The 26,112-nt window shown below is 36.4% G+C and overlaps 1 protein-coding gene across 3 annotated transcripts in view; it reads left to right on the top strand.

Moving 5' to 3' along the window:
* Window positions 1–26,112, top strand: part of DOP1B (DOP1 leucine zipper like protein B) — a 133,186-nt gene that overhangs the window by 3,858 nt on the left and 103,216 nt on the right. For all 3 annotated transcript variants that reach the window (XM_072614920.1, XM_072614918.1, XM_072614919.1), the window contains 4 exons: window positions 1,258–1,422; window positions 18,908–19,089; window positions 19,188–19,358; window positions 25,344–25,533. In XM_072614920.1, coding sequence (XP_072471021.1) covers window positions 1,285–1,422; window positions 18,908–19,089; window positions 19,188–19,358; window positions 25,344–25,533 — 681 coding nt within the window. In that variant the 5' untranslated portion in view covers window positions 1,258–1,284. The remainder of the gene's footprint in view (window positions 1–1,257; window positions 1,423–18,907; window positions 19,090–19,187; window positions 19,359–25,343; window positions 25,534–26,112) is intronic.

Genomic DNA, 26,112 nt, shown 5'->3' with positions numbered 1-26,112 from the left:
CTATACAAAGAGGGATATTGTAAAAGAATAACAACAGTGCAACATTATTATAAATATGTTACCAAAAATTGCCTAGTGACCATCTGGGGAGAGGAACGATAATATTTCATTTATTCATGGCATTATTAAGGTCAGGCCCACTAGAGCTATGGCTTTCTGTACTACTCTGGTCATTCTGTAGGCTCTAAAAAAGATTATAGAAACTCAACAAATAAAGGGTGTATGGGAAGTAATTTTAATGACACAGAAAAAACAAAGAATAGCATGGGAAGGCATGTGTTCGTCCTTCGTTGCCAAAGAAAACCACGCCATCAGAGAAATGATGACATGACTTGCACTTGACTTTGTTTTGAGTGAGGGAGAGCTGTGCAGGTCGCCAGCCTCACTTCTCCTCTAGTGCCATCTGGGTCCAGTGACCAGATATTCATCAGGATGATTGGAGATGACCTAGGATGAGGCAATTGGGGTTATGTGACCTGCCCAAGGTCACACAGCTAGTGCGTGTCAAGTGTCTGAGATGATATTTGAACTCAGGTCCTCCTGACTCCTGCACTGGTGCTCTATCCACTGCACCACCTAGCTGCCCCAGCATGAGAAGGTACCTATATCCTAGAAATATTAAAAGTGAGAAAATTGTAGATTAGAGGCATTATTGGCACATTCAAGTAACTGTTGGCTTCATGAATATTATGTCATTAAGCTTCCATTCACCTTTAGGTCCTTTTTTAAAAAATAGCTTTTATGCCTTTTTGCTTTCAAAATGCTGAAAATGTCCAAAGTTCCTTTTTTCTCAGAAAATGGATTGAGCTTTAAATATTGCTCTCAGTCTCCAGTTGTATCATGTCAAGAATCTGTGATTTCATCCACCTGCATAAATTGAAACTCCTTTGCAGCTTATCAGCTAAATCTTAGAGAATTATTTCCCACTGTAAAACTGAAATTGCTAAATGTAAGGTCAACAGCAGGGAGACCTATTTTTTAATCTGGCTTTGTTTTTGCTTTGAAGGGATGAGAGCAAAATGTTCATTTCATATTGCTAACTTGCCATCATGCCCCATTGGTGACATTACCAAGTTACCCAAAATAAACCATTGTTAATAAAATAATTTTAAGTAGAAGCAAATTTTTCTGCAAAATGGTGTTTGTGAATATCATTTTATATGGTGATATGTTTTATAGAGGGTGATGTTTTATATTTATTTGTTCCATTAGATATATAATGTACACTTTTGCTTTTGTTTTTTCTATTGGCTTCAGGTTCTTCTCCTACTGTGAGAATGTAAAATGGATCCAGAAGAGCAAGAGCTGTTGGGTGATTACAGATACAGAAATTATTCTTCAGCGATTGAAAAAGCTTTAAGAAATTTTGAATCATCAAGTGAATGGGCAGATCTGATCTCTTCCCTTGGTAGACTCAATAAGGTATTTGAGGCGGGGCTGTTTAATTAGATTAAGTAAAAGAGATTAATGCAAATCTTTTTAAAGTGATCTTAATTGAATTTCTTTTTATCACATATAGATTCACACTCTAGCATAAACTGTAATGCTGAGCAGAAAATACATGCTTTTTTAAACTTGGAATAACATGTATTGTTTTGTCTAATTGTTTTAGTAGACTACCTCCTAGTCACTTGAAGTGACACAATATCTCCAGAGATTTTGCAAATAAAGTAGGTTCTGGAGAAGCTTTTAGTATGGGCCTGGTACAGACTGTACCAAAAGACCTTTGTGGGAGACAGTTGAACAGTATGGCCATATGGGTCATGAGATCACCTCTTTGGGTGTTTGTGCTCTCTTGTGTCTAATTCTTTCAGGATTCCTCACTACAAGGAAAAACTAGAAAGGCAAGAAATAGCAAATAGAGACCCTTATGAGAAGCATTCTAAAATATTACTTTATTAAAATGTACTTATTTTAATGCCATGTAATTTTACTTTCCACGTTTTGTAGACATTTGAGATTTGGATGCTTTTGTATTTTGTCTATTTCATTACTTTCAGTTTTTTTGGCACATGATTGGGGTAATATAATTTCCTCTCTATTCATTGAGAATTTTTCTTTCTTCTTTTCAAACTAAATAATTTAACCAAAGTATTTAAAAAATAGACCAAATTAGCCAACATTTTATTGACTTTTAGTCTTGAAAAACATAGCTCTTTTGTTTAGAAGTTCAGTATTTTTGTTACCCTACTTTGTGGATCTATCATTTTGATTTTTTCAAAATTTATTTTGTACTTGTTTTGGGTCGATTAATTTGTTGGTCTTCTAGGTGTTTTTTTAAAAGCATGTTCAGTAACTCTAAAAACATGTGTTCAGAAATATACATTTTTTCAAAGTGCTATTTTATTTGCATGTATTTTGGCATTTTCTGTCACTGTTACTTATTTTATCATACTGCTCATATGATTTGGTTTTTGACCCATTCATTATTTAAGATCTCATTACTTTTCATTTTAGTCTCTACTTTTTTTTTTATATTTCCCTTTTGATTACAGTTTTATCGTATCATGGTCTGTAAAAGATCTGTTTCGTTCCACAGATATGAGTTCTTTGCAATATGATTTTTTAAAGATTCTAAATGATGTTGAATAATAAATATACCCTTTAAGATTCTAATTATCATTGGTCTATCAAATTTACTTTCTCTCACATTTATTTAATCTCACAATTTCCTCCTTTGGTATATTCTCTGAAGTATACATTAAGATACAATGATTTTTGCATTTCAGTTACACCATTTGATTCATGTGTAGAGGGTATATTTGATATTAATATTGTTTCAGGGTAGCATGGTGTAGTGGGTAGAGCCTGTTTCAGAATCAGGAAGACCTGGATGCAAATCTACCCTCTAGTACATGTTGGATATTCATTATGTTTGTAATACTGCTTCCCTGTCTGTCTCGCTTGATAGTGCTTATTTTCACTTGGGGTTTGGGAAAGGGCTGTGCCCCTGTGCACATCGTAAGTGCTTAATAAATGTTTTGTTGACTGATTAACAGAGGTTGGTTTAGGGCCACTCTAAGGACTATGGGATAGGCCTGCGGGGCCTCTCTGAGCCTGTGTCTTAGCTACTTTTTGAGGAATTTGAATTTGATGACCTCGAAATTCCTTTTCAGCTCTCTGTCTTTCAATCTCTCTGTCTCTCTGTCTCTCTCTCTCTCTATATATATGTACACACACACACACACACACACACACACACACACACACACACACACACACATACACACACACCGGACACATTGAAACTTTATCACAGTGATGTCATTTTGGTCCTCTTTGAGAACAAAGGACAATAACCTATCTATACACACACATATATTCATATGACATATGTAACATACACATGCAAGCCTATCTATATGTATGTCTTATATCTTTATGTCTATATCCAATCCATATCTCTATCACCATTGATACAGATATACCTACACATATATGTTACATATATATTTTTCTATATCCACCTTGTTATATCTATGTAGAATATCTAGTATAAATATTGCTAGCATATATGTATATGTATATTTGCACATATGTTACTCATAGTAAGTGCTTAATAAGTACTTTGTCGAATGACTGACTAACAGAGGTTGGTTTGGGGCCACCTTAAGGACTATGCTTTGGGATAGACTGTGGGGCCTTTCTGAGCCGTGTCTTAGCTGCTTCTTGCATGACATTTACGTTAACCTTTTGCTAGAGAGCTTGTGCAGCCAGAGGCTTCTTTGTTGGTCTTCATGTGCCCCAGGTCTGTGATAGAAGGAAGGGTGTTAAAGCCTTCAGTAGAAAAAACTTCCCACTCAGTTGACTTCGTATTTTTGGTGGGTTAAATATATTAAATTCTGAATTCATATGCAAAATAAAAGATAGCCATTTCCAAAATAAAAGACAGCAGAATCCAGAAAGAGGATTCCATGTAAATCTGACTCCATTTCATATTGCTTGTTTTGTTAAAAAACCAAAAAGGAGCACTATATCCTGCACATTACTTTAAAACTGACTTGCTTTTCTGTGCTTCCTTATGAACTTCCCAACATTCTCTTCTATTATGCTTTTTCTTCGGTTTTTCCCCTTGTCCTCTTTTTTAGCAGTCTGTTTGGATAGTCAGTTAATAAACATTTTTTTTAAGGCCTACAATGTGCCTACACTGTGCTTAATGTTTGGGGGTAGAAAAAAGAAGCAAAAAACAATACCTGCCCTCAAAAAACAATCTAACAGAGGAGGCAAGCAGATAATTTATACAAACAAATTAGATGCTCAATAAATAGGAAATAATTGAGAGGGAAGACACTAGAATTAAGATAGGTTGGGAAAGTCTTCATATAGATGAGATTTTAGTTGGGACTCAAAGAAAGCTTGGGAAGCCGGTAGGTAAAGAGTATTGCAGGATAATTCCTGGAGCCAAGAAACAGAGGGAACCCAAAGGAGGCTAGCATCCCTTGGTCATATGTTTCTTCCCTGGCATGTTCTTCTTTTCCATTTTCTTTTTCTTTTACTGCACTCATTTCATTTTTAAAATCCTTTTTTAGCTCTTTTTTAAACTGTTGCTTTAATTCTTCTAGAAGTTATTTTTGGACTTTGGTTCAAAATGCATTTTTCTTTCAGGATTTGCATGGAGATATTTTCAAGTCATTCTCTTCTATGTTTGCATCTTAAGCTTCCTTGTTACTATGGTAGCTCTTTATGGTGGCATTTTTTGTTTGTTTACTCATTCTTTCAGCCTACTTCTTGGCTTTGGCCTTTAAGTTAGAGCTAAGCTCTGCACACTTAGGGGAGGGTGTCTGGCCTGAGCTTTTGTCCTCTTTCATCCTTCTGTTTTAACAAAAAAGTTCACTCTGGTATCCTGCAAGCTTTCAGCATTTCCAGAGTGCGTCATCCAAAGAGAGTATGTTCATTGCCTTCTTGATCTGAGCTCTCCAAGTTTCTGACCCAGGTTTGGGTCTCTTGAATTATGTTTGGTTAGAGTTTCTGGAGACTTCTGCTGGACTTAGCCCACTTGGAAGTTCTGTGGAAGCAACTGAACTGATGGTTCCTCTTTAGTCTTAGAATTGTACTCTTATCATTCCATTTCAGGTTTACCTTCTGAGCTAAAGGCTAGTAGTGAGTCACCATTTTCCTCCTGGGATCAGAGCCAGATAACTACTGTTTTTTTAAAGTACTTGTTCCTTGCTCAGAACATAGCTAGTACTATGTAGTACATTGGCTACTGATTCTCTTCATCCTGGATCTATGACCTGGAACTGGAGAATGAACAACAGAGCTGCCACATAGCATGTGTTCCTTTATCTAGTGCTCATCCTAGGAACCCCTCAAATGCCTTTTTATCCCTGTGCTTCCTACACTGGTGCCCTTTTTCTGTCCCTGTGGGTTTCCCTGGCCAGACTCAATTTCCAGCAACTCTAGACCACTCTGTCAATCTTTGTAAGCTGCCCTGGCCTGGAAAAATGACTCCCTGAGATTTTACTTGGCTTTCCTGATAAAAATTCTGTCTGACATATTTTCTAAATCATTGTAAAGAAGGGATAGTAGGAAGCTAGACTCATTGCTTCTTTGACTTCCATCATCTTGAATCCACCTCCAAGTCTTAAAATATATCTCTGACCTGTTTCCCAGGTTGTTGGTTTCTTTGGGGTTTGGGGGTTTGGGTTGGGGGTTTTTGGTTTTTGTTGTTTTTTTTTTTTTTTTTTGTGAATGGATAATTACTTTTTCTTCTTTTTTTTTTTTTTTTTTTAATTTTTGGATTCTACATTTCTTGCTGTTTCATGAAGGTGATTCCTGAATGGTCTATTCTAGTGTTCAGGGAGTCCATTACTTAGTTGGGTAAGGTATATAACTGTGTTCTATATTATTTTTTTCTCTTAATTCTTTCCTCTAGAGGTTTTCTTTTTAAAATTTCATTTCAATTTTTATCTTTTGATCATTTTTTTCTAGGTATTCATGTTGACCTTGTAGAAAATCTGTCTTTTCCTTAGAGTTCCTGCTTGCGGTTGTTACATTCCTTTTTTGAGCTACAATAATTTTTATATTGGTTGGTGTTTTCTTTGATTTATTCATCTCCTGAACTGGGGCTTTGGCATAGGGGTAGTAAGATCAGCTCCCTGCTGTGCCTCTGGGTGGAGCGGTCAGCTCTACTCAGTCTTGCCCTGGGTCCCCTGTGTTCTTGTGTTGACCTTCATCTCTTGGGGGTTAGGACTTCCTAGATCTTTGAGGTTTAAAGGAATGGATCTTCAGGGCCTTCTATAAGAATCTCTGGATGGAGTTTTAGGAGTTTTGGAGCCCCTTGGTTTAGGAGAACTCATTGTCACCATTACTCTGATATGACAGGCAAGTGTTCCCGTTGGCTTGAACATCTACATTCTGGGTTTCCGGCTTACATGACAGCTTTCTCAGAGGAGGCCTTTGTTCTTGCTATTTTGGGATAAATAATCTTGTGGGCTATGATTGTTGGTGCTTGCAGTGGAAGGTTTCTGGCTTGTTTGCCTAGGGTAAGTCTAGCTTTTCCTGTGGGCACCCTTTATTTATCCTCTATGATTTTATGACTGTCTTATTGTTTAGTCCTGATTGGAAGAAGTCATGTGCTGTGTTTTTCATTGGATTTCTTGACCATTATTTTTAAGGTATTGGCAGAAGTACATGGGAGCTGGCCTGCCTATGTCTCTTCAGGCCTGCATGTTGGCTGGAAATCCTAGAAACTGATTTTGCAGCATTTCTCATAGAGCCCCTGCCCTCCCCAGGTCAGCAGGAAGGCACCAACTTTAGTTTACTTCCAGTGGTCCTCACAGGGTGTGATAAATTGAGTCATTTTTTCTAGTAGAATGTCACCTTGCCAATACCTTTACTAGCTGTGTCCTCTAGGTTTTCTGCCCCTATTCTTTGTTTAGCACCAACAATTTTATGTTGTGCAACTAACTACATGTTCACCTCTAAGTGTTGCTCATGAGTGGTAATAAAGATCAAAATGTCCCCAAATTTCCCAGTTACATACCAAATACCTGAAGCCTTTGAGATGATCAAATACTACATTACTATGCTCATTGTTTCTGTATGTTGTGCACCTAGGCAGAAAGTAAGGGTTTTAAAAGCCAAACTGAGTTTACATTTGATCCTAGAGGAATCGGAAACCACTGAAGCTTTTTGTACAAAGGAGTTGTAGTGCATAATGAATAAAAACGGAGGAAACAATCCAAGCTATATGATTTATTAGCAAAATAGCCATAATAAACAGGTCAGTGGACTCTCTAGTCAGTCCAAAGATGCTGAATAAAGAGACAAATTTTTATGTATTAAAAAAGTTAATTAAATAAGACCAATTTATTAAAAGAAAACATGCCCAATACAAACCAGGATATAAAATTAATTAATCTGATTTCTAATTGGAGGAAAGATTAGAGGCTTTCCAAGTTGAGAGGGGGAAAGAGTGAGTTTTGGTTGAGTTAAGAGGGGGATGAGTAGGATTCAGGGTCTTTCTTTTCCCAGAACTGAGAAATGCTGATTGATCAGATTCACCTGCATTTATGAAATGATAGTTTATACCATCTACTTTTCCGTGGATGATCTGCAGAAAACAATAAGAAATAGAATATATGTGGCAGTACAAGGTGAAGTGAGTGTTTCTGAGATAGAATCTAATTGATTCTCTTGGTTCCTATACCAAACCAACTCCATTTTAAACTGGTTTTCACTTTGTTTTGTTAGCGACATAGATCTGTGTTTTAGGAATATCAATTTAGCAGCTGTGGTGGACTAGAAAGGGGAGAGACTACAAAGCAAGGAGATCCTGAATTAGGGTAGGTTTGATGTGAGTAGAGAGAAGGGTACAGATGTGAGAATTGCTGTGAACATAGATTTGGCAATTAATTAAATATGGAACTAAGGGAGAAAAAGGAATCAGGGATGACTCTGAGGTTGTCAACCTGGGTGACTAGAAGGGTTTCTTCAAAAGAGTTAGGCAAGTTAGGAAAAGAGCTGGATTTTGAGGGAAGTGATAGTGAGTTCTATTTTGGACATTTGAGTTTGAGATGTTTTTTCAGACATCCGTTCCATTTCCTGTTTTTTTGCATAGGCTGCCTCTCATCCCCAAAATGCATAGTCTTCTCACCTCTACATCTTAAAATTCCTAGATTTTTTATATTATGAAATGAGTAAATATCAATAAAAAGGTAGTTGGTGATGTGTGAAAGAAGCTCAGGTGAGAGACTAGAGTGGGATATATAAATCTAAAAGTCAGATTGGATTTGAAGAACTTGTATGGTCCGTAAGAATTACTTATGTTGTTTTCTTAATTTAAAAAAAGTGATTTTATGTATATATTTTGTGTTTATATCACTTATATTTCCCCATATATAATTTCCTTCCCCTTTCCCAGAGAGCTATTCCATATAATAAAGATTCTTTTAAAGACAAAAATAAAAAAAGAAAGAGAACAAAAATCAGCAAAATTGATTGAAAAAAAAATACCTGCATTCTTCTGTGGATCCTTCATCTCTATATAGTAGTGTGTGTGTGTTGGGGGGAGTGTCTTTTCATATTTCCTTTCTTGAGATAGGAAATGAGGCAATAAATGAGATAATATTTGTAAAGCACTTTGCAAACCTTAAAGTGAGATATGAATGTTAGCTACTAATATTATTATGACTAGGGGTCAAATGTAGTCTTTGTAATTTTGTAGCATTTATTTTTTTGTTTTGATTCATTCCATTTACATTGTTGTTATTATACATATTCTTTTCTTGGCTTTGCTTACTTTTGTGTCAATTCATGCAAGTTTTCCCATGATTCTCTGTAGTCATTATATTTGCTGTTTCTTACAGCTCAGTAATGGTCCATTACATCCATATACCACAGTTTGTTTAGTCATTCCCTAATCGATGGACAACTACTTAGTTTCCTGTTCTTTGCTACCACAAAAAGTGCTGCTATAAATATTCTGCTATATAAGGAGCCTTTTTATTTTTAATCAATATCTCCCTGTGGGAAATGCCCAGCAGCATTACTTCTTATATTTGTAATTTAGTAGTTTCTAATTTCCTAAAGAAAATTTAGCATTCTTCCTATTATTTTTTAGTGTTTAAATGCAAAATATTTAACTAAGAGATCACAACTGAAACAGGATTGGGAATCACCGGTATAAAGATTAACTGGGCCCCCCTGACTTCTACTATTGTCCTCTGGAACAGTGAGTCTTAAATTTCCAGTCTGAGAACCATTTAAATGAGTCAGAACACCCTAGGAACCACATACCTCTACCTCATCTTAAAAAAAAAAAAAAGCCTCACACAAACTAACAGGAAGATTTTGTTCTTGTTGTTTTTGTTTTTTTTTTAGACTAGTGAGATAACAAATACATTCTTGATTTATGTCAGAAAACTACAGATAGCATCATGGGTTCTTTTGTGGGGGGGCAATGTTTTATTATTTTTAATTTTAAAATTCTTAACTTTCTTTTTTTTAAATTTTGTGTTCCAAATTCTTTCCTTTCTGTCAGCCTCTCCCCCATCCATTGAGAAGGAAAGGACCATACTTTGAGAATCACTGATCACATAACAACGTTTCTAAAAGTCAATCAACACAGATTAATTAAATGTCTGCTAATTCCTTTACCAAGAACATGACAGGGATATGAAAACCACTGTATTTATCCCATGTGGAATGAAGGCAAAAGACCTCTGCCATCAAGCTGTCATGACTTCAAAACTGAGCCAAGGAATAGTTTCCTTTTCTCCCAAATAAGATCCTCTCTCTCCTGATAAGAGCTCTTTCAACAAAATTCAGTCTCATTAAGTGATTCTTCATTATGATGAAGACAGTATGGTAACTTTTATCTCCTTCATTTTTTTTCTCTTCCCATGTATTTCCTTCTGACAGGACTTCCCTTTTTTTAGCTTTTTCAATAGCACAAAAAACTGACCTAGCTTTTTTTGTGGGGGGATTAGGAGTGGTTAGTGGTGGGAGAAGCCTTGGGAGTCCTTGCAGATGCCTCAGGACTGTGGAAATTTACAGTGTTCAGATACAAGTCCAAAATAAAATCTTTTCAAGAGACTAAGATGCGGGAGAGGAGTCATGAAGACCAAAGCTCAAATCCTGATTCTGACGCATATTTATAATACTTAATGCATTGGAACAGCTAACTGGCATAGTGTATAGAGCACTGACCCAGGAGTAAGGAGGACCTAAGTTCAAATCCAGCCTTATACACTTTACTAGCTTTGTGACTCTAGGCAAGTCAGTTAACCCTGACTGCCTCCAAAAAAAAAAGAAAGTACTTAATGCAACTCTAAAACTATCAGTTATAGATGAGTTAGTGACTTGTATCATCAGCACTGGTGGAGGAAATTTCCAGATTAGGAGTTCCCAACAATAAGGAAATCATGTATCAGAACTGTCCTCAGTTCAGTTTCCCTAAAAAGAAAGAAAGAAAAAAAGGAAAGAAAGAAAATAAAGATCATCAGAGTCCTGAGCAAGTTAGCTGAAATTTTTTTTAAGGAAATCCCTTATATGATTAAATCCAATGCCACTGGATTTAACAGTTTAAGAGAAGGTGTATTGAAAAAGAACCATAGCTATAACAGGCACTTTTACTTACTTATCGGATATCCCAAGAGTTTTAGTACAATTTTGACTTTTAATTTCTTAAAATTGTACTAAGACTTTTGGAACATCCTGTATCCCTAAGCAGAAGTACTTGTGGATTTTTTTTTTTTTTTGTCATTTGCTTTTCTGGAAACAGAGACATATGGAAAGTATCATAAAAGCCATCATAAAGATAAACTGTTATGTGGCGTGGCTCCAACAATAGTAGAGGATAAAATCATAGATTTAGGACTGTCAGGGACCTTAGAAATGATCTGGTCCAAAATTTTCGGTTTATAGATCAAGAAAAAGAGAAACGATAAAAAAAGGGTGAGGTCAAACTTCATGCAAGACAGAATGAGACTAGTTTAAAGGCTGATTGATAGAGTGGAAGAGAGCACTGGGTTTGAATTCCAGCGCAAGATAAAGTAGTGGAGAGAGTTCTACATTTGGAGTCAAAAAGAGCTGGGTTAACATCCCTTGTCTGATATGAACTAAACGATCAATGGTAAATCATTTATTGAACTTCTCTGGGCTTCAGCTTTTTCATCTTTAAAATGCAGATAATATCAGCATTATTTACTTTCAGGGTGTTGTTATGAGGATCAAATGAGATAATTATTTGAAAACTTTGAAGGGCTATGTAAATGTCAGCTATCACTATTATTATTGCTGCCCATGTGGCATTTGATCTCCCTGGAAATCATCTGTAAAATGAAAGTTGGACCAGATGATCCTCAAAGACACCTCTAGTTCTAAATCTTAAGATCTTAGCAAGCTGGACGACAAAGCACAGAATAGGTAAATTAATATCTCCATATATAATAATTAAAAATGTAGAAACATTATACTTCTTGTTAGAAGTTTTTAGATTATTTTTAACATTTAATATCCACAAAACTTTTTGACTCCCTATGGAATCGGTGGAACATTTCAAGTCACAAAGTTGTGAGTTACCTGTTTAGTGAATGACATACAATAAAATTTTTATCTAGAACTGAGTAGTCGATAGAGTGCTAGAGTTAAAGTCCTCAAGATCAGGTTAGCCTCTCTCAGTTGACTCAGTTGTCTGACCCATAAAATGAGGGATTAGACCTACTGACTTTTAAGGTCTCCTCCAACTCTAAATTCATGATCCTATAATTTCCCTGTCATCCATTCTGCTTCTGGGATGGCTTCTCTTGCCATTAATACAGACTATAAACTAATCTTAGCATTTACGCAAGCAGGACCCAAGACTGTAGATAGGATCATAACTTTAGAGCACCAAGGGAACTTACTGCTCTAAACCCCTCAGTTTACAGAAGACAGACCTGAAATTAATCACTAAGTAATTTATTAAGTATTTGCCTTGTGCCAGGAACCATGCTAGACACTGAGCATGCAAGTATAAATAATGAAATAATCCCTGCTCTCAAGGAGTTTACATTCTTATAAGGAAGACAAAAAGTACATATATAAATGTAGCATATGTACAGCATATAGCATATATATATAGCATAAATATAAAGAAAAAATACAAATAAATGCAAAGTAGCTAGGAAGAGAAGGCACTAACAATTGGAAGAAATTGGGAAAAACTGTGTAGAAGGTGGTGCTTAAGCGGCATCTTGGAAGTGAGAGTTTGTGAAGCAAAAATGAGGAGGAAGGAGGACATTCCAGACACGGGGGACGTGAGCTGTGCAGAGGCATGGGAATACACATGGAAGGTGTCCAATGGAAGCTTTGAGCTTTTACTGTATAATAATAATCGTCATCGGGAAAATGTTATCCACATCTAGAGAAAGAACTATGGAATTAGAATGCAGAATGAAGCATTTGTGTTATGTTTTGCTTTGGTTTGGTTTTTTCATGGTTTCTCCCATTAGTTTTAATTCTTCTATGCAACATGACGAATGTGAAGATGTGGTTAATAAGAATGTATGTGTAGAACTCATATAAGATTACATACTGTCTCAAGGAGGGAGGGGGAAGGAATGTAAAACTTATGGAAATGATTGTTTAAAACTGAAAACAAATAAATTAATTAAATTTTAAAAACTCATCATCACCATTATTATGATTATGGCTTACATTTGTATCATATTTTAAGGTTTATAAAACACATTGCATATTTTATCTCATTTGAACTCACAGTAGCCTTGTGAGGTAGGTCGCATCATGATTACCATTTTACAAATAAGGAAAATGAGGCTTAGAGGGTGTTTGAGGCAAGACCTGATCTTTCTGATTCTAAGTCCAATGCTCTTTCTACTGCACCACCGAGTTTCATGTGATACCTATGAATACTCTTTTTAAAAAAGGATTTATTTAGAACATGCTGTCCTCTTTAAATGTTGAGTTTCAGATTCTCTCTCTCTTTCTCACACCTTTCCCAACTGCTGAGAAGTCAAACAATATGATAATATTAATTATATGTGAAATCATGAAAACATATTTATATATTATCCACATTACACAAAAAAAAATCAATAGAATTATACTTCAGTTTGTACTCAGTTCATCAGTTCTCTCGCTCAAAGTAAATACCTTTTTTTATTCATTTCATTTTTTCATTCATTTTTTTCTTTGGAATTCTCTTGGATCACTATATTGATCAGAGTAGTCTTTCACAGTTGATCATCATTACAACATTGCTGTTACAGTGCACAATGATCCCCTGGTTCTCACTTCACTTTGCATCAGTTCATATAGGTCTTGCCATGATTTTTTTCTGAAACCACCCCCTTTGTCATTTTTTATAGCATAATAGTACTTAGTCACAATCATATGCCACAGTTTGTTCAACCACTCCCTAACTGATGAGCATTCCCTCAATGCTTTGCCACCACAAAAAGAGCTGCTATAAATGTTTACATACGTATGGGCCCTTTTCCTTTTTATAATCTCTTTTGGGTACAGACCTAGTAGTGTTGTTGCTGGAGCATAGTTCCTGATTTTTTTTTTTTAGAATGGTCATATCAGTTCATTAATGTACCAATTTTCCCTCATCCTCTTTGACATTTGTCATTTCTGATAGCTATTAAGTAATCCCTCAGAGCTGTTTTAATTTGACTTTCTCTAATCAATAGTGATTTAGAGCATTTTTATATGACTCTAGATAGCTTTGATTTCTTCTTCTGAAAACAGCCTGTTCGTATCCTTTGACTATTTATCAATTGAGGAATGACTTGTATTTTTTATAAATTTGACTCAATAATCTATATATTTGAAAAATGGGGCATTTATCAGAGAAACTTGCTATGGATTTTTTTTATATTACTTCATTGTCTATGATATGTTTTAGCAAAATATAGTTTCCCTGACTATCTTTTTTAACTTTAGGCTTACTTTTGCTTTTGCTGTCTGAGATCATGATTGCCACCCCTTCCCTTTTCACTTCAGGTGAAACAAAAGAGATTCTGCCCTATCCCTTCATTCAACTCTGTGTGTGTTCTTCTGTCCCAAGTCTACACCACATATCTTGTCACAACATATTATTGGATTCTGGTTTCCAATCGATTACGCTATCTGCTTCCATTTTATGGGTTAGCTCTTCCCATTCACATTCCCAGTTATGATCACTGTGTATTTCCCTCCAATTCATTTTCCTTTACCCTTCTCTCTCTCTTTTAATCCTGTTCCTCCTCAAAAGTCTGTCTTGCATCTGACTACTACTTCCTCTAGTTCATTCCTTCTCCTTATAATTCCTCTTCCCCATATTTCTTATCCCTTTCCCCCTTTTATACCCAACTGCATGTATATCCATATCTATATCTCCATTCTTCCCTATTTGAACCAATTCTGATTACACTGAGGTTCAAGTATTGCCCACCATCTCTCCCTTTCCCCTTTCACTGTAAAAGCTCTTCCTTGTGAACCTCTCTTATGTAAGAAAATTTTTCCCATTCTACCTCTGCCTTCCTCTTTCTCCCAATACATCCCTTTTCCATACCTCTTAATTTTTTTTGGAAATCATTCCACCATAGTCAACTCACATCCATGCCCTCAGTTTATGTAAACTCCTAACTGCTCTAATAAAATTCTTAGGAATTACAAATATCATCTTCCTATTTAGTAATGTAAACAGTTTAATTCCAATGAGTCCCTTATGATTACTCTTTCATGTTTGTCTTTGATATGCTTCCCTTAAGTCTTCTGTTTAAATATCAAATTTTCTATTTAACTTTGGTCTTTTCACAAGGAATGTTGGAAGCCCTCTCTTTCATTAAATATCTATTTTTTTCTCCAAAGAATTATCCTCAGTTTTGATGGAGGAGGGGGGTAGATGATTCTTGATTGTAAGATCCACTTTTGCCCTCTGAAATATATTCCAGGACCTTTGATCCTTTAGTGTAGAAACTCCTCATTTTGTGTGATCCCGACTATGGCTCCATGATATTTGAATTGTTTCTTTCTGGCTGCTTGCAATGTTTTCTTCTTGAACTGGGAGCTCTGGCATTTGGCTATAATATTCCTGGGAGTTTTCATTTTGAAATTTCTTTCAGGAGGTGATCTGCAGTTTCTTCCCATTTCCATTTTGCCCTCTGGATCAAAAATATCAGGGTACTTTTCCTTGATAATTTCTTGAAATGTTTTATCTAGGCTCTTTTTTTGATCATGACTTTAAGGTAGTCTAAAAATTCTTAACTTCCCTCTTCTTGATCTATTTTCCAGGTCAGTTGCATTTCCAATTATAATAGTTCACATTTTCTTCTATTTTTTATTCTTTTGACTTTGTTTTATTGTCTCTTGAAGTCTTATTGGATCATAGCTTTCATTTGTCCAATTCTAATTTTTAAGAAATTATTTTTCTCTTCTCATGGTTTCCCCCATTCATTTTAATTCCTCTATGTAATATGACTAATGTGAAAATGTGCTTAATAAGAATATATATATAGAAACCATATAAGATTGCATGCCATATTGGGGAGAAAATCTAAGACCCATGGAAATGATTGTAGAAAATTGAAAATAAATATGAATAATAAATATAATAATAAATATTTTAAAATAAATAAAATAAAATAATTAAAATAAATTTTAAAACTCCTCCAAAAAAAGAATAAAAATAGTTTAGTTTAATAGTTTATGTTGATAAAGCAAAAAAATATGTATTTTTTTCAGTGAGCTTTGGTACCTCTTTTTCCATTTGGCCAAATCTTTTTAAGGAGTTCTTTTCTTCAGTGAATTTTTGTACCTCTTTTATTATTAAGCCAATTCTGTTGTTTGAGATGTTATTTCCTTCAGTATTTTTGTGTATGTGCCTATTTTACCAAACTATTAATTCTCTTTTTCATAATTTTCTTGCATCACTCTCATTTCCATTTTCAACTTTTCCCTTCTACCAATCTGATCTCTTTCTTTAACTCTTCCAGGAATTCTTCCTGGCCTTGGGTCCAATTAGCATTTTTTTTTTGAGGCTTCTTTTGAGCTGTTTTTACACTATTGTCTTCTAATTTTATGTCTTTGTCTTCCCTGACACTGTAGTAGCTTTTTATGGTCAAGTTCTTTTTTTGTTGTTGTTTCTCACTCATTTTCCTCAGCCTGTTTCTTCACTTTGAACTTTACTTTAAAGTTGGACTCTTCTCACCTGTTGTGGGGGAGGCACTGTGACAAACTTGAGGATTTTTGAGCTGCTGTTTTTAGACCTAGTTCTGGGAGTCTGCAAGTTTTGGTGTGGTCACTACTCTCCTGGTCTTTATCCAGGAGAGGGCCCTGCTCTGTTTCAAATATAAGTACTCACACTCCTCTTGGCCCTGGAACTGGGACCAGGGCCCCTGTTCTCTTCTGACAGATCACGAGCACTCCTCTATGTCCTGAAAGTGCAACTCAGAACTGCTTATGGGTAATAGAATTGCCAATTAGCGTCAGTTTCATTCAGTGCCAGCAAAGGTGCCCTTCTGATCAGTTGTCTGACCTCCTTCCCATCTCTGGGCCCAGAGATCCCCAGTCTGCTGCTACTGCTGCTGTCATGGCTGCCTCCCAGGCCCACTGTTGGTACTCCTGTTGCACACTGGTTCTGCACCCATCCTGGTGTTACAGACCTCTCCTGCAGACCTCTTGAATTATCTTCAGCTGGAAAAATGTCTCCCTCTGATCTTTTGTTGGCTCTGTAATTTGAGAATTATTTTTTAAATGTTTGGAGGGGAATATTGGAAGAGTTCACCTGGGTCCTAGGCTTTACTCTACCAACTTGGTTCCCCTGTATGAATATTTTTAAAACACAATTACAAAACACTCATAGGGACAGAGATAAATTGCTTTTGGAATTTAAAATATTTACATTTCTCAAAAATAAAAATAAATAAAATAGATAATAAATAATGATTAGTAAATAATAAAAAATAAATAAATGATTTCCCTTGTTGCACTTCCCTTATATGTGGTGCTCTAAACAGTTATCTGATTATTTTTTTCTCTACTCAGTTCTGCACCACATTGGTATTATTTTAGTCTTCATAGGGACACTCAAGGCTGAGAAATTTGCTTATATTATGGTATACCAAGATAAAGTCAAAATGGATACATGATTTAGAAATAAAGGACGATATCATAAGTAAATTAGGAGAGCAATTTTAGATTTATGGAGAAAGAAAGAATTCATGACTAAACAAGAGATAGAGAACATTATGAAATGCAAAATTTTTTGGATGATTTTTATTAGATTAAATTAAAAAGGGTGTATGAAACAAAGCTAATACAACCAAGATTAGAAGGAAATCAGAAAGCTGGAAAAACATTTTACAGCCAGTATCTCTGATAAAGTGTCTCATTTCTAAAATATAGAGAAAACTGAGTCAGATTTATAAGAATAAAAATCATTCCCTAGTTGATTCATGGTCAAACGATATGAACAGGTAGTTTTCAGAGGAAAAAATTAAAACTATCTTTAGTCACAAGAAAAAATGTTCTAAATCACTATCAATTAGAGAAATACAGATTAAAACAATGCTGAGATACCATTTCACACCTATCAGATTGACTAGCATGACAAAACAGGAAAATGATAAATGTAGAAAATGTGGTAAAGTTGGGACATTAATGACTGTGGATCGAGTTGTGAATTGATTCAGCTAACTATTCTGGAAAGCAATTTGGAAATATGTCCAAAGGGCTATAAAATTGTGTGTATACTTTGATCCAGCACTCTGGAGCTCATAGATTAGACCACAATAGGTGCCTGCCCAGGCTCCACTTAATGACTGTATTTTGGGCCCGCCTGTCTCAGAGTAAATGTCATTAGTAACTGATTCTCTTTTGACTAGCAGCCCTGAGGGTCTTCCCCTTCCAGTTTGATTTTTTTTTTTCAAGAGGCCTATTCACTGATAGGGTGTTACCTCACTCAAAGTGAATACCTGAAAAGGCCTTAGCCTCAAAGGCCCAGGGTCTTCCATTGCATCCTGGGCCATCTCCAGTCATCCTGATGAATATCTGAGCACTGAACCCAGATGGCTCTGGAGAAGAAAATGAGGCTGGTGACCTTGCACAGCCCTTCGTCACTCAAATCAAAGTCAACTGCAAGTCATGTCATCATCTCCCTGATCCTGATGTCATGGTCCTCTTCAAAAATGAAGGACAAACACAGCAACCATAACAACCACCCCTGTTAGGTCTGTATCCCAAAGAGATCAGAAAAATGGGGAACAGACCCACACATACAAAAATATTTATAACAGCTTTTTTTGCCTTGGCACAGAATTGGAAATTGAAGGGAAGTCCATCACTTAGGGAATGACTAAACAAGTTGTGGTATATGAATGTAATGGAATACTGTTGTGCTGTAAGAAATGACTTCAGAAAAACCTGGAAAGACTTACTTATACTGATGCTGAGTGAAGTGAACAGAACCAGGTGAACATTATACACAGTAACAGCAACATTGTGCGATGATCAACTTTGATAGACTTAGCTCTTAGCAATACAATGACCTAAGACAATTCCGAAAGGTGCGTGATGGAAAATGTTGTCCACGTTCAGAGAAAGAAATATGGAGTCTTGAGTGCAGATCAAAGCATACCATTTTCTCTCTTTTTTTCTTTCTTATGGTTTTTCCTTTTTGGTCTGATTCTTCTTTCACAAGACTAACTTGGAAATATGTTTAATATGATTGTACATATATAGTCTATATCAGATTGCTTACCATCTTTGAGAGGGTGAAAGGTAGAAAGGGAGGGAGAAAAAAATTTGGAATTCAAAATTTTATAAAAGTGAATGTTGAAAACTATGTTTGCGTGTAATTGGAAAAAAATAAAATACTATTAAGTGGGAGAGAAATGTGCTTGTATTGTGTTTTCCTTGTGTTAGATGAGTGCCAGATTTACATTTCACTTTGTCATCTTTTTTACTTATTTTACAGGCTCTTCAAAGTAATCTGACATATTCCCTATTGCCAAGGCGTCTCATTATCAGTAAGAGATTAGCTCAGTGTTTGCATCCAGCTTTGCCTAGTGGAGTACATTTGAAAGCCCTAGAGACCTATGAAATCATATTTAAAATCATAGGGACAAAATGGCTTGCCAAAGATTTGTTCCTTTACAGGTAGGTTTGCTTTTTGAAATTCTATCATGTTATCAAAAAAACATGTTTAATTTTCAGATTAGGAAGTGTTCTTGATCTTTTCCTTTTCTTTCTCTCAGTTGTGGCTTGTTTCCCCTTCTGACAAACGGAGCAGTGTCAGTGAGGCCTGTCCTGCTTGGTCTGTACGAAAAATACTTTCTTCCACTGAAGAAGTTACTTCTGCCAAGTCTTCAGGCATTTCTTATTGGACTGCTGCCTGGCCTGGAGGAAGGTTCAGAGATTTATGACAGGTAAGGACTTGTACCTTGTTAATCAACAGTAATTTTTAATGGCAACCATATCCTTTATTCTCCTGCCATGGAAGTAGAGGTGTCTTTTGAAGGGAGAAGGAGCAAAAGCGTCTCTTTTTTCCTCTTAACTTTGTTGTATAAACTATAAACATGGTGTAGGACTTGGATTTAGAAAATGAGATTGAAATAATAATTGTACTATTTGTTAGCTATTTATTTTTCTCTTTGCTTAGCTTCACTATCTCCATCTGTAAAAAGGGCATAATTCCAAGTAAAACTTGGAATATAAAACATTATACAAGTGTGGGTATTATTAGAATCAATCAGCTAACATTTATTAAGTACTTACTGTGTGCCAGACATTGTGCCAAGCATTAGGGATATAAAGAAAGGCAAAAAAAAAATACTCCTTGCTCTCAATGAGCTTACAGTGTAGTCTGAGGTAGGAGGGAACAACATGCCAACAGTCATTTACAAACACAATTTTTGCAGGATACATTAGAGGTAGTCTCAGAGGGAAGGCACCAAGATTAAGGAGGTTGGGGATGGCTGCTTGAAGAAGGTGGATCTCTAACTGAGACTTGAAGAAAGTTAGGGAAGCTGGGAATCAAAGATGGGGAGGAAAGTGTTCCAGGCATGGGGGACAGTCAGTGAAAATATACCAAGTCAAGAGATGCAATGTCAGGTTAAAGCTCCAGCAAGGAGGCCAGTGTCATTGGATCAGAACACATGAAGGGAGAGAAAGGTGTGAGAAAACTGAAAAGGTAGGAAGGGGTCAGGTTACAGAAAGCTTCAAAAGCCAAACAGGACATTTTATATTTCATCTTGGAAGAAATAGAAAGCCACTGGAGTTGATTGATTTAGGAAGAGGGGCATGACATGGTTAGACCTATGTTTTAGGAAGACCAGTTTGAGAGCTAAGTCAGGGATAGGTTGAAGTGCGGGGATACTTGAGGCAGGGAGATAAACCAGCAGGCTATTGCAATACTCCAAGTGTGAGGTAATGAGGGTTTGCACCCTGGTGGTTGCCGTGTCAAGGGAGACGGTATATTCAAGATGTTCTAAAAATAAAAATGGCAGAACTTGACTCATTGGAGAAAAGCTCATTAAAAATGGGAGGTGAGAGAGAGAGTGAGGAATTGATCCCTAGGTTTCTATCCTGAGGGACTGGGAGTATGGTAGTACCCTTGGTAGTAATAGGAACATTAGGAGATTTTTATGGGAAAGATGCTGGGTTCAGTTTTGGACATGTTGAGTTTCAGATGTCTTTGGGATGTGCAATTCAAGATGTCTAATAGTTGAGATGTGACACTGGAGATCAAAGGACAGGTGAGGGCTAGACAAGTAGATCTGAAAATCACTTGCATACTGATAATTGAATCCACGAGAGTCGATTTGATCACTAAGTGAAATAGTACAGAAGCAGAAGGTAAGAGAGCCAAGGACAGAGTCCTGTGGGACTCCCATGATTTTCAGGCATGACATGAATGAAGATCCAGAACAAGACATAGAAGAAATAGTCAGATAGCTAGGAAGAGAATAAGGAGAGAAAATTATTATGAAAATCTAGAGAGAAAAGAATATCAAGAAGAAGGACATAATGAATAATGTTGAACACTGAAGCAAGGTCAAAAAGGATGAAGGCGGAGAAAAGGGCATTTAGATTTTGGACGATTAAAGAACTCAGTAATTCTGGATAGAGCAGTTTTGCTGGAATGATGAAATCAGAAGCCAAACTTCAGTAACTTAAGAGAGTACAAAGAGCAGCACCTATTGTGAATGATCTCTTCAAGTAATTTAGCCCCAGAAGGGAGGAAAGATATATGATGATAGTTATTGGGTATGGCTGGATCAAGTGAGTGTTTTTTTGAGAATAGGGGAGAAATGCCTATGTACTTTGGCAGTAAGGAAGCAGCCAGTAAACGGAAGAAATTAAGTATTAATTAGAGTAGGGATGATATGAGGGACATTCTGCTGGAGAACAGTTGGAATGGGATAACTTGTACATGTAGAAGAGTTGCCTGTCTTTTCATGTAAAAATAGAGAGAAGAAAGAGACATTTAGTGTTCTGAGATGAGGAACAGGGAACTTTCTGCAAATAGTCTCAGCTTTTTCGTTAAAATGCAAGGCAAAATTCTCAGGGGAGAAGGTCAAAAGAAGGAAAATTAAAGATGGATAAATCAATCAGTAAACATTTATTAAATACCTACTGTGTGCCAGGTACTGTGCTAAGCTCTGAGAATGCAAAAGAGTCATCCCTCAAGATTTTTTTTTTTGGGTGGGGAAGGCAAGACATTTGAGGTTAAGTGACTTGCCCAAGCACACACAGCTAGTAAGTGTCAAGTGTCTCAGGCTGGATTTGAACTCAGGTTCTCCTAACTCCAGAGGAGTCTAATGGATGCAAAAATTTGAACAAGCTACCGCGCTGAGTGGGATGATGAGTCAGTTTGGGAGAGGAAAAGGATTGCCTGCACAGTGAGGGCACAGTTGAGATTATGTAACATGAAATTTGTAGTGGAACTAGTCAGCATGTTTTGTTTTTTATTTTCTCCATCGTTGCTTAGTGATTACAGACCAAGACCTCAAAGCCAAGAAAACTGGATTCAGATCTTGACACCTTGGCTCTGTGATCCTTGGCAAATAGGCAGCAAAGACTATAAGTGGCAAAGAAGGTGCTGACCTGGTATGGTAGAGGAAGTTTCTATACTCATCCGTTCCCTATTTATAGGTACAGTTCCAATTCCTATAAGTAATCAAAAGGGAAAACCATAGATTGAAAATACCATTTTACAGTTTATAAAGCAGTTTCCTTATCTCAACTCTGTCAGTAAACTAAGATGAAGGGAAGATGAGATAACGATATCCTAAATCCAGACCTTCTCACTCTTTGCCCATTGTCACTCAGAACTCACAACTAAGACTTTCTCGGGAGCATAATGGAGCCACATGGGGGTGGAAGGTGATGATATGCTTTGTGTTTTTGTGTTTTTTCTTTTTAAAACGATTTTCAAATACCATACCTCATCTGCAATAAACAGTTACTACCCAACGTAGGGTAAATGCTGTTATCCACATTTTATTTAAGCTTCTGTTGATGAGATTAGGGGCATTAACAAGATGATAAGATGTTAAACCTATACTCTTTTACCCCAAACAAAATTTGTGGAATAAGAGGGGAGCTAGTTATTTTTGGCCATACTCTTAGAGTCCCTTTCAAAATTGAGACATGCTCTCTAAGGAGTAAGAGGAGATAGGAGATGGCTTTGAGGTTCATGACCACTGGCAACAGACAAGAGCCAACGATGGTAAAACTCAGTACTTGAAAAGGAATAATGTCGCTTTTTGGAATTGGAAAGAGAGATTTCTTTCCATTCTCCACCTCATCGGCCACATCTTTTAGAATTCCTTGCCCAGTAGGAGACATCAGATGCAACAGAGAATGGGGTCCAAGTGGCTGAGTGAAGAGACATCTCCAAAGACTGTGTTTTTGTGTGAGATTTGAGAATAAAGCAAACCTTGGTCGTCAGAGGTTGAGCTCCAGAAAGGACCAGGCACAGAGAAACCAGCTGAGCAATTACCTGGAAGAGATGTAGCATGAGGATAGTACAAGAAATGGAAGGATATTGGTGCCTTTATGGTGCCAGAAATATGCATTGACTTTGATGTGTGTGCCTCCCTACTAATGTATTTTAATTGTGTGCCCGTCTTTTTGAAGATGCTTATTGTAATTGTAGGAGAGTGTGCCCTAGATTTGTGGGTACCATTCTTATAAATGCCTTACTCTTCTCAATAAATGCCTTTGCTTTGATCTAGTTTGTCTGCTGACTGATTATTAAAAGTAAGTTCACCAGTTAGAGCTAGTGAGTTATAGTGTTAGTAGTGCAGACACATAGAGTGCCTTGAACCTGGGATAGCTGCCTTCTAGGGGAACCATCCTGAGAGCTAGGGAGGCAGTGCAGGACATGGACTTGCAAACAGATGAAGTAATTTAAGCCTAGAAATTTCCTTCAAATAATCATTGGTAAATTCAGTCCCTTTTAGGTATTAACTGTATGCTAGGTACTGAACTGACATAAGACACTACCACTTCTTTCAGGGAGCTTATAATCTAGCAGACAGGATAAAACACACATGCAGAAAGTATGATAAGAAACAAAATTAAAATAAAATAAAGAAACAGAACTGGAAAATACCTGCCCTAACTGACCTGGCTGTTGTCACCATTAGGAATGCTTGTTATTTCTTCTGTTTCCATATAATATCTGCTCAAGCCAATTCAATTTCACCCCCCAAAAACGTAAGATAGAAGGAGAAAATAAAACTCAAAAAAACCATTCAAAGCAATGAGTAGTTTTATTTTTCTAAATGGCTTTAGTTAGGCAGAATTTGTATCCTTGAAGAACAATAATGTTCTGCTGTCCTAGGATTTAAGCTGGTATGTTCAATTGCTGCAAATTCAGCTCATATTCATTAAGTGCCTACTATCTGTGGATCACTATGAACCAGAAAAGTATTCTTCCAGCTGAGTTAGCTTAATTTTTTCAAAGCACAGCAAGAATTAATCCTATTTTTTTAACCAGACTAAATGGAAGACTAATCAGTGTCATTAACCACACAATCAGAAACATGGTTCCTTTTGTTAAAATATGACAGTGGGACAGCTAGGAGGCACAGTGAATAGAGCACTGGACCTGGAGTCAGGAGGACCTGAGTTCAAATCCAGCCTGACACTTGGCATTTACTGGCTGTGTGACCTTGGGCAAGTCACTTAACCTCAATTGCCTTACCTTTCTCACTCAAAAACAAACAAATAAAACTATGCCAATGACTTTCTCTTTCTCGTTTTTAATTATTTCAAGAGAAAATTTTGCTGGGTCATTATTTTTTGCAAGGGAAAAATAAAGGAGGATTAAAAAAAAAGAAAATTTGGTATTCCAATGGGAGAAGAATGCAGATAACTAGATTCATTAGAATTATAAGGACAGCACACATAGCTTCCCAGTGTTTCTTAAGTCAGAAACCACTTTTCACATTTAGTCAGCATTCTTTTATTAAGTGTTCCAAAGAAAGATGTCTTTATAAATATTTAACACTAAAAACTATCGACTCATTTTATTTTTGACAAACTGATATCCTTTTATACTTTTATATACTGCTGCTCTATTTCTTATTTTTTCAGTTTTTTTTTGATGTGGCAACTGGGTTTCTATAATTATTGGCATTTGAGAATTGAAGTTTGAAGAAGATCAGATCCTGGAACCTAGCTAAGCGATCTGACACCAGACATGCTACAGTAAAGGAGAATTACATAAAGATTCTCTGAGGAGAGAAAAAAGTTCTTGGCCCTACAGTTCCAGAAGTTAGGAGTTACCTTTGCCACATATGTATTCTATATCTGTTCCTCCTCGTTATCATTATACTCTAAGTTTAAACCTAATCTTCCTACAGATACTGTTGATTTGAGGGAAAATGTGCCCCAAATTGATGAGAGTAGAAGGGAATGTTTTGTGCTGATGTTTTTACCGTGCCTTTTTGTTAAATCCCTTTGCTGGGAGTTCATTGTGGCTACTGGCTGATTTTTAAGGAGAAGCACAGTGAGGGGGACTTGTTGGCTTATAGCATTAAAAGTGCAATAACTCATTCAGTCATTAAGCATTTGTTCAGGTTTGCTGTGTGCAAGATACTGTGCTAAGCACTGGAGATACCACAAAAGGCAAAAAAAGTGGTCTCTGTCGTCTAAGAGCTTGCATTTTAATGAGGGTGACAACATGTATATATGTATATATAAGATATATAAAGTCAAAGAAGGAAATTTCAGAGGAAAGGCAAGCCCTCAGGATTATGCTAGAAGTTGACATGGCAGCCATTTTCTGGGGACCAAAACCTAGAGTATATGTGCATGATGGGGGATTATCCCAGAAGGCATGTCACAATAAAAATATGAAGAGTGAAATCTTTAATATTAATTTTACAATTTTGTAACAGAACAGATGCTTTACTTCTGAGGCTGTCCCATGTCGTCGGCAAAGATGTATACTATACTGCGCTATGGGGAGCAGTTGTGGTGAGTCCTTCCATAAGGCTCCCGGCATCCCTTTTTATAGTCAGCCACATACAAAGAGAGTTGCCTGGCCAAGAACAGACATATATGCTGGGGACCGATTACCAACTCACAGTAAGTTCATTATACTTCTCAGAAGAAATTTAGGGGTTAGAGTGGTCTTAATCTCTGCTTCTCTTTCTTCTCTATTATTTTCCAAGCTCTTGAAAATGAACAGTGGAGAAATAAGTTGGCATTAGGGGAAGTGGAAATGTTCCATAAGTCACTGTGGAATGAGTAATGGTCTTAGTTGTTGGGTGTAAGCTGAGAACATATGGTAATATGACTACTTTTTTCTTTGACAAACAGAAACTAAACGCCAAAAGGAATGTTGTCTGATTCTAAATAATTACCTTGAGAGGATTCTAAATGTAAAATGATAACGTTGATGAGATTCAAAACATATTTTTGAACTCTTTGTTTCAAAATGTCCCAGTATACATGTGTATGTGTAAACACATACATGTGTGTGCATGTGATATATATGTGCACATGTGTGTGTATGTCAATAACTGTAAGTAGATATATCTATATCTATTCTGAGGAAAATTAATTTTAATACTGTCATTTGGTTACTAATATTAATGATTATTGTCCAGTGTAATTAACAAATTAGTCCTTTATACTCAGAACTTTGTCTCTCAGAATTTTATG

Source organism: Notamacropus eugenii, chromosome 5 (genome assembly GCF_028372415.1).
Source record: "Notamacropus eugenii isolate mMacEug1 chromosome 5, mMacEug1.pri_v2, whole genome shotgun sequence".
NCBI classification, from domain to species: Eukaryota; Metazoa; Chordata; class Mammalia; order Diprotodontia; family Macropodidae; genus Notamacropus; species Notamacropus eugenii.
Note: the sequence above shows the minus strand (reverse complement) of the source record. Positions and strands in the feature narration are given on the sequence as shown.